Source organism: Panulirus ornatus, chromosome 63 (genome assembly GCF_036320965.1).
Source record: "Panulirus ornatus isolate Po-2019 chromosome 63, ASM3632096v1, whole genome shotgun sequence".
NCBI lineage: Eukaryota > Metazoa > Arthropoda > Malacostraca > Decapoda > Palinuridae > Panulirus > Panulirus ornatus.
In genome coordinates, this window is record NC_092286.1 from 21,652,581 (window position 1) to 21,666,325 (window position 13,745).

A 13,745-nucleotide genomic window follows, 5' to 3' on the forward strand; every position below is an offset into this window, starting at 1 on the left:
ACCCATACAAATCTTCACCTTAGTCTCCACAAGATAATGATCAGACATCCCTCCAGTTGTACCTCTCAGCACATTAACATCCAAAAGTCTCTTTCGCGCGCCTGTCAATTAACACGTAATCCAATAACGCTCTCTGGCCATCTCTCCTACTTACATACGTATACTTATGTATATCTCGTTTTTTAAACCAGGTATTCCCAATCACCAGTCCTTTTTCAGCACATAAATCTACAAGCTCTTCACCATTTCCATTAACAACACTGAACACCCCGGCAAGGCAGCAGGTTTGGATGGTATTGCAGTGGGATTTATTAAAAAAGGGGGTGACTGTATTATTGACTGGTTGGTAAGGTTATTCAATGTATGTATGACTCATGGTGAGGTGCCTGAGGATTAGCGGAATGTGTGCATAGTGCTATTGTACAAAGGCAAAGGGGATAAGAGTGAGTCCTCAAATTTCAGAGGTATAAGTTTGTTGAGTATTCCTGGTAAATTATATGGGAGGGTATTGATTGAGAGGGTGAAGGCATGTACAGAGCATCAGATTGGGGAAGAGCAGTGTGGTTTCAGAAGTGGTAGAGGATGTGTGGATCAGGTGTTTGCTTTGAAAAATGCATGAGAAATACTTAGAAAAGCAAATGGATTTGTATGTAGCATTTATGGATCTGGAGAAGGCATATGATAGAGTTGATAGAGATGCTCTGTGGAAGGTATTAAGAATATATGGTGTAGGAGGCAAGTTGTTAGAAGCAGTGAAAAGTTTTTATCGAGGATGTAAGGCATGTGTACGTGTAGGAAGAGAGGAAAGTGATTGGTTCTCTGTGAATGTATGTTTGTGGCAGGGGTGTGTGATGTCTCCATGGTTGTTTAATTTGTTTATGGATGGAGTTGTTAGGGAGGTGAATGCAAGAGTTTTGGAAAGAGGGGCAAGTATGCAGTCTGTTGTGGATGAGAGAGCTTGGGAAGTGAGTCAGTTGTTGTTCGCTGATGATACAGCGCTGGTGGCTGATTCATGTGAGAAACTGCAGAAGCTGGTGACTGAGTTTGGTAAAGTGTGTGAAAGAAGAAAGTTAAGAGTAAATGTGAATAAGAGCAAGGTTATTAGGTACAGTAGGGTTGAGGGTCAAGTCAATTGGGAGGTAAGTTTGAATGGAGAAAAACTGGAGGAAGTAAAGTGTTTTAGATATCTGGAAGTGGATTTGGCAGCGGATGGAACCATGGAAGTGAAAGTGGATCATAGGATGGGGGAGGGGGCGAAAATCCTGGGAGCCTTGAAGAATGTGTGGAAGTCGAGAACATTATCTCGGAAAGCAAAAATGGGTATGTTTGAAGGAATAGTGGTTCCAACAATGTTGTATGGTTGCGAGGCGTGGGCTATGGATAGAGTTGTGCGCAGGAGGGTGGATGTACTGGAAATGAGATGTTTGAGGACAATGTGTGGTGTGAGGTGGTTGGATCGAGTAAGTAACGTAAGGGTAAGAGAGATGTGTGGAAATAAAAAGAGCATGGTTGAGAGAGCAGAAGAGGGTGTTTTGAAATGGTTTGGGCACATGGAGAGAATGAGTGAGGAAAGATTGACCAAGAGGATATATGTGTCGGAGGTGGAGGGAACAAGGAGAAGTGGGAGACCAAATTGGAGGTGGAAAGATGGAGTGAAAAGATTTTGTGTGATCGGGGCCTGAACATGCAGGAGGGTGAAAGGAGGGCAAGGAATAGAGTGAATTGGATCGATGTGGTATACCGGGGTTGACGTGCTGTCAGTGGATTGAATCAGGGCATGTGAAGAGTCTGGGGTAAACCATGGAAAGCTGTGTAGGTATGTATATTTGCGTGTGTGGATGTGTATGTATATACATATGTATGGGGGTGGGTTGGGCCATTTCTTTCGTCTGTTTCCTTGCGCTACCTCGCAAACGCGGGAGACAGCGACAAAGCAAAAAAAAAAAAAAAATATATACATACAGACATATACAAATATACACATGCACATAATTCATACTTGCTGCCTTTATTCATTCCCGTCGCCATCCCGCCACACATGAAATGACAACCCCCTCCCCTGCATGTGTGCGAGATAGCACTAGGAAAGACAACAAAGGCCACATTCATTCACACACAGTCTCTACCTGTCATGTATAATGCACTGAAACCACAGATCCCTTTCCAAATCCAGGCCCCACAAAACTTTCCATGGTTTACCCCAGACGCTTCACATGCCCTGGTTCAATCTACTGAAAGCAGATTGACCCCGGTACACCACATCACTCCAATTCACTCTATTCCTTGCACGAATTTCACCCTCCAGAATGTTCAGGTCCCGATTGCTCAAAATCTTTTTCACTCCATCTTTCCACCTCCAATTGGGCCTCCCACTTCTCCTCATTCCCTCCACCTCACACACATATATCCTCTATGTCAATCTTTCCTCACTCATTCTCTCCATGTGACTAAACCATTTCAAAAACACCCTCTTCTGCTCTCTCAACCACACTCTCTTTATTACCACACATCTCTTTTACCCTTTCATTCCTTACTCAATAAAACCACCTCACACCACGTATTGTCCTCAAACATCTCATTCCCAACACATCCACCCTCCTCTGCACAACTCTATCTATAGCCCACGCCTTGCAACCATATAACATTGTTGGAACCACTATTCCTTCAAACATACCCATTTTTGCTTTCCGAGATAATGTTCTCGAATTCTACACATTTTTCAACGCTCCCAAAACTTTCGCGCCCTCCCCCACCCTTCAACTCACTTCCGCTTCCATGGTTCCCTCTACTGCCAAATCCACTCCCAGATATCTAAATATCTCTAAGAAAATGCTAGCCCCACCGTGACCTGTCGGACACGACCCCGTCCCCCCCCCTCCCATCCCACCCCAACCACCTTCACTTTCTCCAGTTTCTCTCCATTCAAACTTACCTCCCAACTGACTTGTCCCTCAACCCTACTATACCTAATAACCTTGCTCTTATTCACATTTACTCTCAGCTTTCTTCTTTCACACACTTTACCAAACTCAGTCACCAGCTTCTGCAGTTTCTCACCCGAATCAGCCACCAGTGCTGTATCATCAGCAAACAACAACTGACTCAATTCCCAAGCTCCCTCACCCACATCCTCGATAAAAATTTTCACTGCTTCTAACAACTTGCCTCTATTCCCAAGCTCTCTCATCCACATCCTCGATAACAAATTTTCACTGCTTCTAACAACTTGCCTTCTTAATACCTTCCACAGAGCATCTCTATCAACTCTATCATGTGCCTTCTCCAGATCCATAAATGCTACATACAAATCCATTTGCTTTTCTAAGTATTTCTCACATACATTCTTCAAAGCAAACACCTGATCCACACATCCTCTACCACTTCTGAAACCACTCTGCTCTTCCCCAATCTGATGCTCTATACATGACTTCACCCTCTAAATCAATACCCTCCCATATAATTTCCCAGGAATAATCAACTTATATCTCTGTAATTTGAGCACTCACCTTTATCCCCTTTGCCTTTGTACAATGGCACTGTGCATGCATTCCGCCAATCCTCAGGCACCTCACCATGAGTCATTTTATATTTATTTTATTATACTTTGTCGCTGTCTCCCGCGTTTGCGAGGTAGCGCAAGGAAACAGACGAAAGAAATGGCCCAACCCCCCCCATACACATGTATATACATACGTCCACACACGCAAATATACATACCTACACAGCTTTCCATGGTTTACCCCAAACGCTTCACATGCCCTGCTTCAATCCACTGACAGCACGTCAACCCCGGTATACCACATCGCTCCAATTCACTCTATTCCTTGCCCTCCTTTCACCCTCCTGCATGTTCAGGCCCCGATCACACAAAATCTTTTTCACTCCATCTTTCCACCTCCAATTTGGTCTCCCTCTTCTCCTTGTTCCCTCCACCTCCCACACATATATCCTCTTGGTCAATCTTTCCTCACTCATCCTCTCCATGTGCCCAAACCACTTCAAAACACCCTCTTCTGCTCTCTCAACCACGCTCTTTTTATTTCCACACATCTCTCTTACCCTTACGTTACTCACTCAATCAAACCACCTCACACCACACATTGTCCTCAAACATCTCATTTCCAGCACATCCATCCTCCTGCGCACAACTCTATCCATAGCCCACGCCTCGCAACCATACAACATTGTTGGAACCACTATTCCTTCAAACATACCCATTTTTGCTTTCCGAGATAATGTTCTCGACTTCCAAACATTCTTCAAGGCCCCCAGGATTTTCGCCCCCTCCCCCATCCTATGATCCACTTCCGCTTCCATGGTTCCATCCGCTGCCAGATCCACTCCCAGATATCTAAAACACTTCACTTCCTCCAGTTTTTCTCCATTCAAACTCACCTCCCAATTGACTTGACCCTCAACCCTACTGTACCTAATAACCTTGCTCTTATTCACATTTACTCTTAACTTTCTTCTTCCACACACTTTTCCAAACTCAGTCACCAGCTTCTGCAGTTTCTCACATGAATCAGCCACCAGCGCTGTATCATCAGCAAACAACAACTGACTCACTTCCCAAGCTCTCTCATCCCCAACAGACTTCATACTTGCCCCTCTTTCCAAAACTCTTGCATTTACCTCCCTAACAACCCCATCCATAAACAAATTAAACAACCATGGAGACATCACACACCCCTGCCGCAAACCTACATTCACAGAGAACCAATCACTTTCCTCTCTTCCTACACGTACACATGCCTTACATCCTCGATAAAAACTTTTCACTGCTTCTAACAACTTTCCTCCCACACCATATATTCTTAATACCTTCCACAGAGCATCTCTATCAACTCTATCATATGCCTTCTCCAGATCCATAAATGCTACATACAAATCCATTTGCTTTTCTAAGTATTTCTCACATACATTCTTCAAAGCAAACACCTGATCCACACATCCTCTACCACTTCTGAAACCACACTGCTCTTCCCCAATCTGATGCTCTGTACATGCCTTCACCCTCTCAATCAATACCCTCCCATATAATTTACCAGGAATACTCAACAAACTTATACCTCTGTAATTTGAGCACTCACTCTTATCCCCTTTGCCTTTGTACAATGGCACTATGCACGCATTCCGCCAATCCTCAGGCACCTCACCATGAGTCATACATACATTAAATAACCTTACCAACCAGTCAACAATACAGTCACCCCCTTTTTTAATAAATTCCACTGCAATACCATCCAAACCCACTGCCTTGCCGGCTTTCATCTTCCGCAAAGCTTTCACTACCTCTTCTCTGTTTACCAAATCATTTTCCCTAACCCTCTCACTTTGCACACCACCTCGACCAAAACACCCTATATCTGCCACTCTATCATCAAACACATTCAACAAACCTTCAAAATACTCACTCCATCTCCTTCTCACATCACCACTACTTGTTATCACCTCCCCACTTGCGCCCTTCACCGAAGTTCCCATTTGCTCCCTTGTCTTACGCACTTTATCTACCTCCTTCCAGAACATCTTTTTATTCTCCCTAAAATTTACTGATACTCTCTCACCCCAACTCTCATTTGCCCTTTTTTTCACCTCTTGCACCTTTCTCTTGACCTCCTGTCTCTTTCTTTTATACATCTCCCACTCAATTGCATTTTTTCCCTGCAAAAATCGTCCAAATGCCTCTCTCTTCTCTTTCACTAATACTCTTACTTCTTCATCCCACCACTCACTACCCTTTCTAATCAACCCACCTCCCACTCTTATCATGCAACAAGCATGGTGGTGAGAGTAAGTGAGCTTGAGAAGGAGACCTGTGTGAGGAAGTACCAGGAGAGACTGAGTACAGAGTGGAAAAAGGTGAGAACAATGGAAGTAAGGGGAGTGGGGGAGGAATGGGATGTATTTAGGGAATCAGTGATGGATTGCGCAAAGACCATGAGTCATACATACATTAAATATCCTTACCAACCAGTCAACAACACAGTCACCCCTTATTTAATAAATTCCACTGCAATACCATCCAAACCCGCTGCCTTGCCAGCTTTCATCTTCTGCAAAGCTTTTACTACCTCTTCTCTGTTCACCAAATCATTAATATAAGAACACCATATTGTAAAACCTTTTTTGGTCATTAAGATTTTTCTCATTTAACGAGAGCATTCAGTGCACCTCTAACTCTTCTCCCTTGTATGACTCTACTTTTAACAAGCTTTCTCACACCTTCTGAGATAGTCTTAAACTTACTCACAATCTCTAAATCTTGTATACCTAATGTGTCACTGCACTCTTTCAAAAGCAAAATCTTGCACTTGCAGAACTTTACTTCCAACAACCTCCTACTCATTTAATCATTCTGTTTAACTGCTCTTCTATCAGCACATTATCGTTTGCAAATAATAACTATGTCAAGTTCTATTTTTTTATAGTGTGGTTCTTCATCAGTACAGTATTATCCCATTTCATGTAAAGCTTCATCCATAAAAACATCAAACAATGATGGTGATACTACACAGACTTGACTTTGTCCAACAAACTACTCAATCATGCCATTGTTTATTCTAACACAAACACTACTTTCATTATGAGACCTTTCATCAACATATAGAGGCCTTTGATGCACACAACACAGTCAAAACTTAAAAGATTACTTTCCCTTACTATCAATTTTCTCATATGCATTTTTTGAATCCACAGGTTTTTCCATTTTCTCTGCAACTTTCTTCATCACCTAAGAGCAAATATCTAGTTAACACACACTCTTCCCTTCATAAATACACTTAGTTTTTGTCCAATTTGGGTTTCAGAAATCCTTGCAGCACAATCAATCACAGTTTCAGCATATACCTTACCAGTTAACCCATAAAGATTTATGCCAATGCAATTCTTGCAATCATCTTTACTTCACAAGCCAAAGCAGTTACTGCCTTCATGCCACAATCATACACATTACCACTTTTCCATTCTATGATATACACTTACCAATCTTCTCAAATGCAACTTCACCTCTACAGCCTAATATCATATATAAATATATATTCTTTCTCCCCTATCCCTGGGGACAGGGGACAAAGAATACTCCCTATGCATTCCCCACATGTTGTAGAAGGCGACTAAAGGGGACAGGAGCAAGGGGCTAGAAACCCTCCCCTCCTTGCATTTTAACTTTCTAAAAGGGGAAACAAAAGAAGGAGTCATGCGGGGAGTGCTCATCCTCCTCGAAGGCTCAGATTGGGGTGTCTAAATGTGTGTGGATGCAACCAGGATGAGAAAAAAGGTGAGACAGGTAGTATGTTTGAGGAAAGAAACCTGAATGTTTTGGCTCTGAGTGAAACTAAGCTCAAGGGTAAAGGGGAAGAGTGGTTTGGGAATGTCTTGGGAGTAAAATCAGAGGTTGGAGAGAGAACAAGAGCAAAGAAAGGAGTAGCACTACTGATGCAGGAGTTGTGAGAGTATGTGATAGAGTGTAAAAAAGTAAACTCTAGATTGATATGGGTAAAACTGAAAGTGGATGAAGAGAAATGCCTATGCACCTCGTCATGAGAAGAAAGATCATGAGAGGCAAGTGTTTTGGGAGCAACTGAGTGAGTATGTTAGCAGCTTTGATGCACGAGACCAGGTTTTAGTGATGGGTAATCTGAAGGCAAAGGTGAGTAATGTGGCAGTTGAGGGTATAATTGGTGTACATTGGGTGTTCAGCGTTGTAAAGGGAAATGGTGAAGAGCTTGTAGATTTGTGTCCTGAAAAAGGACTGGTGATTGGGAATACTTGGTTTAAAAGGAGAGATATACATAAGTATACGTATTCCTATGAGTCCACGGGGAAAATGAAACACGATAAGTTCCTAAGTGCACTTTCGTGTAATAATCACATCATCGGGGAGACACATGAGAGAAATAAAAGTCAGTTGATATACATCGAAGAGATGAAGCTAGGACGCCATTTGGTAAACATGTGATTGTCCAAAACATACAACAAGCGTTCATAAACTTATCATTTTACAAATTTTATCAACAATGAAGTTATCTAATTTGTATAGACCATCACTAATATTAAGATTATAATTCTTTGTGTATTTAATAATAGGAGATTCAATGATATTTCTCTTGGTAATAAAGTTATAGTTAATAACAGAGATGGCATTACTCCTTCCAATACAGTGATCATAGTTTTTAACATGATTAAACAAGGCATTTGATTCTTATGTTGGGCAGACTGGTAAGGATCTTTCTGTTAGACTTAAGCAACATAAATATAGTATAAGAACAGGACAAGAATCAAATGCCTTGTTTAATCACGTTAAAAACTATGATCATTGTACTGACTGGAGTAATGCCATCTTGGTTATTAACTCTAACTCTATTACCAAGACAAATATCATTGAATCTTCTATTATTACATACACAAAGAATCATAACCTTAATATAAGTGATGGGCTATACAAATTAGATAACTTTATTGTTGATAAAATTTGTGAAATGATAAGTTTATGAATGCTTGTTGTATGCTTTGGATGAACACGTGTTTACCAAATGGCGTCCTAGCTCCATCTCTTCAATGTATATCAACTGACTTATATTTCTCTCTTGTGTCTCCCCTGATGACGTGATTATTACACTAAAGTGCACTTGGAAACTTATCATGTTTCATTTTCCCTATGGACTCATAGGAATATCTTGATCACGCACAAACGTATGTAAGTAGAAGAGATGGCCAGAGAGCATTACTGAGCTAATTGTTAATTGATAGGCATGTGAAAGAGAGACTTTTGGATGATAATGTGCTGAGAGTTGCAACTGAAGGGATGTCTGATCATTATATTGTGGAGGCGAAGGTGAAGATTTGTAAAGGTTTTCAGAAAAGAAGAGAGAATTTTGGGGTGAAGAGAGTGGTGAGAGTAAGTGAGCTTAGAAAGGAGACTTGTGTGAGGAAGTACCAGGAGAGACTGAGTGCAGAATGGAAAAAGGTGAGAGCAAATGATGTAAGGGGAGTGGGGGAGGAATGGGATGTATTTAGGGAAGCAGTGATGGCTTGCACAAAAGATGCTTGTGGCATGAGAAAGGTGGAAGGTAGGCAGATTAGAAAGGATAGTGAGTGGTGGGATAAAGATGTATGACTGTTAGTGAAAGAGAAGACAGAGGTGTTTGTTTGGATGATTACTAAAGGGAGGTAGTGCAAATGAGTGGGAGATGTATAACAGAAAGAGGCAGGAGGCCAAGAGAAAGGTGCAGGAGGTGAAAAAGAGGGCAAATGAGAGTTGGGGTGAGAGAGTGCCATCAAACTTTAGGGAGAATAAAAAGATGCTTTAGAAGTAGGTAAATAGAGTGCATAAGACAAGAGATCAAATGGGAACACTGGTGAAGGGGGATAATGGGGAGAAAATGACAAGCAGTGGTGAAGTGAGGAGATGGAGTGAGTATTTTAAAGGTTTGCTGAATGTGTTTAATAGCAAAGTGGAATATATTGGGTGTTTTGGTCGAGGTGGTCTACGAAGGGAGAGGGTAGGGAGAATGCTTTGATAAACAGAGAAGAGGAAGTGAAAGCTTTGTTGAAGATGAAAGCCGGCAAGACGGTGGGTTTGGATGGTATTGCAGAGGAATTTATTTAAAAAAGGGGGTGACTGTGTTGCTGACTGGTTGGTAAGGATATTCAATATATGTATGGTTCATGGTGAAGTGCTTGAGGATTGGCAGAATGCATGCATAGTGCCATTGTACAAAGGCAAAAGGGATAAAGGCGAGTTTTCAAATTACAGAGGTAAAAGTTTGAGTATTCCTGGGAAAATATATCGGAGGGTACTGATTGAAAGGGTAAAGGAATGCACAAAGCATCAGATTGGGGAAGAGAAGTGTGGTTTCACAAGTGGTACAGGATATGTGGATCAGGTATTTGCTTTGGAGAATACAGGTGAGAAATACTCAGAAAAACAAATTGATTTGTATGTAGCATCTATGGATCTGGAGAAGGCATATGATAGAAATAATAAAGATGCTTTGTGGAAGGTATTAAGAGTATATGGTGTGGGAAGTAAGTTGCTAAAAGCAGCAAAAAGTAGTTATCAAGTACATAAGGCATGTGTTCAAGTAGGAAGAGAGAAAAGTGACTGGTTCCCAGTGAATGTTGGTTTTCGGCAGGGGTGTGTGATGTCTCCATGGTTGTTTAATTTGTTTATGGATGGGGTTGTTAGGGAAGTGAATACAAGAGTTTTGGAGAGAGGGGCAAGTATGCAGTCTGTTCTAGATGAGAGATCTTGGGAAGTGAGTCAGTTGTTGCTTGCTGATGATGCAGTGCTGGTGGCTGATTCGAGTGAGAAACCGCAGAAGCTGGTGACTGAGTTTGGTAAAGTGTGTGAAAGAAGAAAGCTGAGAGTAAATATGAATAAGAGCAAGGTTATTAGGTTCAGTAGGGTTGAGGAACAAGTCAATTAGGAAGTAAGTTTGAATGGAGAAAAACTGGCAGAAGTGAAGTGTTCTAGATATCTGGGAGTGGATTTAGCAGCAGATGGAACAATGGAAGCAGAAGTGAATCACAGGGTGGGGGAGGGGATGAAAGTTCTGGGAGCCTTGAAGAATGTGTCTAAGGCCAGAATGTTATCTCGGAGAGCAAAAATGGGTATGTCTGAAGGAATAGTGATTCCAACAATGTTATATGGTTGTAAAGCATGGGCTATAGATAGAATTGTGTGGAGGAGGGTGGATGTGTTGAAAATGAAATGTTTGAGGACAATATGTGGTGTGAGGTGGTTTGATCGAGTGAATAATGAAAGGGTAAGAGAGATGTGTGATAATAAAAAGAATGTGGTTGAGAGAGCAGAAGAGGGTGTATTCAAATGGTTTGGTCGAATGGAGAGAATGAATGAGGAAAGATTGACAAAGAAGATATATGTGTCAGAGGTGGAGGGAATGAGTACAAGTGGGAGACCAAATTGGAGGCGGAAGGATGGAGTGAAGATTTTGAGCAATCGGGGCCTGAACATACAGGAGGGAGAAAGGCATGCAAGGAATGAACTGAAACGATGTGGTATACCAGGGTCGATGTGCTGTCAATGGGTTGAACTAGAGCATGTGAAGCATCTTGGGTAAACCATGGAAAGTTTTGTGGGGCCTGGATGTGGACAGGGAGCCGTGGTTTCGATGCATTACACATGACAGCTAGAGACTGAGTGTGAACGAATGTAGCCTTTATTGTCTTTTCCTAGCGCTACCTCATGCACAGTGGGGGAGGGGGAGTGCCATTTCATGTGTGGCGGGGTGGCGACGGGAATGGATGATGGCAGCAAGAATATGTACATGTGTAAGTATGTCTGTGTATGTATATGTATGTATACATTGAAATGTATAGGTATGTATATGTGAGTGTGTGGGCATTTATGTATATACATGTGTATGTGGGTTGGGTTGGGCTATTCTTTTGTCTGTTTCTTTGCGCTGCCTCACTAATGCAGGAGACAGCAACTAAGTATAATAAATATATAAATAAATACACTGAAAAGGCAAGTCTAAAAAAAAATTCTATATACATTAGACTAAATCAAAGTACACATACCCAGTTTAATCATACCATTCACAGACACATAAAAATCTGCTGCATAAGGTCCACCAATAGAAACAAAAAATATTGCTCCTAAAGCAAGAGACAGAGTTACAAGGATAGGAGAAGGTAGGGGGAAGACTTGATTACAACCTTCAAGACTCAATATCAATATGACATTGAGGATAATGATATCTTAAAGTATATGCAAATGGGACCACTAAAGAGCATGACAGGAAAATAAGCAAGAAACACATTAGAATTTTCTTCATACATATTTGCTATTTCCCGCATTAGCAAAGTAGTGTCAAGAACAGAGGAATGAGCCTTTGAGGGAAAATCCTCACTTGGCCCTCTTCTCTTTCCCTTCTTTCTGTAATGGAGTGGTGAACAAGTGCAACAAGATAAATGAAGAACCTTCATAAATATAGTGTTAAAAGGATTAAATATTCATATGACAGCATATAAAAGTTAATAGATGGGGCCTTACAAATACAGCACTCTCTCTCCCTGTATTCCACAAAGAGGTACTGTAATCCCAGCACACATGTACATAAAAGCACTGATATACTGAACACACATACATTTGAATATAAAAGCAAATCCTAATTACAACCGACTTGAATATGTTAAAAATTTAAAATTCTGAAAAAAATTAAAGAAAACCAAGAACTAAGAGAAATAAAACCATCCTATATGATCACATATCTGAATGAATCCTAACCTTACTTCTTCTCCTGCAAATTCATAGACCTGGGTGATCTTGACAGTACTTCTCTTAGTGGCATCACCATCTTTCTTTATGAGATTCCCACCTGTTGGTTCTTGAACTTTAGCTGAAATAAAAAAGTAACTAATATACAAGTTGTTCTAAATCTATACTGTGTATTAATTATTGTCTCTTAGAAAAAAAATCTTAATTTGTGTGATATACAACTATCACTTCGGATACTAGTTACCATGCAGTCATCAATATTCACATATCCCATTCCTACTTCTTATTCCAATTTTCTGTCAAACATCTGGCCTCTCCATAAATATAATTCCATAAGTCCCACTCCGTTCAACTTTACTTTCTCTCCCTTGCAGGAATTTTAACTGATAATAAATAAGTTTTGAAACACAGCCTTCTCTAGCACTTAACTTAAAAACCACAGAAACCTACACTTTTTGCTGTATTCCATGAAACAAAATCAAACTTTACACAGGGACCTCTTGATTTATGCATATTTGATTAATGCCATTTTTAGAATAACAAGCATGGTCCATTTGAGCCTTTTTTAAAAAATCTACGCGGCCTTAAGTTTGGAATAACACGATCATCATTAGGCTGGCAGCACAGTGGTGTGACATTGATAGTGCCAAGTGAAAAGCATACGAATGGCATGGATACAGTCTATGGTCACAAAGTGCTACAGTATACTGTAAATTGCATGTGTTTTGCCCTTTACATCATGCCATCAAAACACCTTATAAGTTCTCCTGGTACCAATGGTGCCAAGCAGTAAAAGGTCATCACCAATGTGGTTAAGATGGATATACTTAATTGTTTTGAGAAAGGTGAATCAATAAGTGATATAAAGCAAGTCTTTAGAATCAATGAATCTACATTACTGATTATTCATGATGCTGAAAAGATCAAGGAGTGACAAAAGTGGAACATTAATCAGTGATTCTAAGACCTTGTATTCCCAAAGATAAATTATGGAAAAAATGGAACAATTGTTGAGGACATGGCTTAAACATCAAAGTCATAAAAATTTTCCCATTTGCATGCTTGTGATACAAGAGGAAAGGCCTGGAGTATATATAATGACTTGGGAGGAGAAGAAGGAGCAGCAAAGATAATACAAGCAAGTCCTGGTTGTTTGCAAATTTTAAGAAATGGTACAATTACCACACTAGATGACAGGTGAAGCTGCTGATGCTGATGCTGCTGCAGCTGAAAATTTCCTAAGTCTCCTCTCAACACCATTATCAAGGAAGATGGTTAACTTCCAAAGCAGATTACTGATATGGACAAGACCAGATTAATTTTGAAGAACATGCCTTCAAGGAGAGAGTGACTGGTTCTCAGTGAATGTTGGTCCACAGCAGGGATGTGTGATGTCCCCATGGTTGTTTAATTTGTTTAGGGATGGGGTGGTCTGGGAGGTAAATGCAAGAGTTATGGAGAGAGGGGCAAGTATGCAGTCGGTTGAAGATGAGAG

General features: G+C 40.8%; 1 protein-coding gene across 1 annotated transcript in view; it reads right to left on the bottom strand.

Moving 5' to 3' along the window:
* Positions 1 to 13,745, bottom strand: part of Yeti (yeti) — a 361,198-nt gene that overhangs the window by 86,978 nt on the left and 260,475 nt on the right. Inside the window, exon 4 of the mRNA XM_071656447.1 lies at positions 12,260 to 12,371. Coding sequence (XP_071512548.1) covers positions 12,260 to 12,371 — 112 coding nt within the window. The remainder of the gene's footprint in view (positions 1 to 12,259; positions 12,372 to 13,745) is intronic.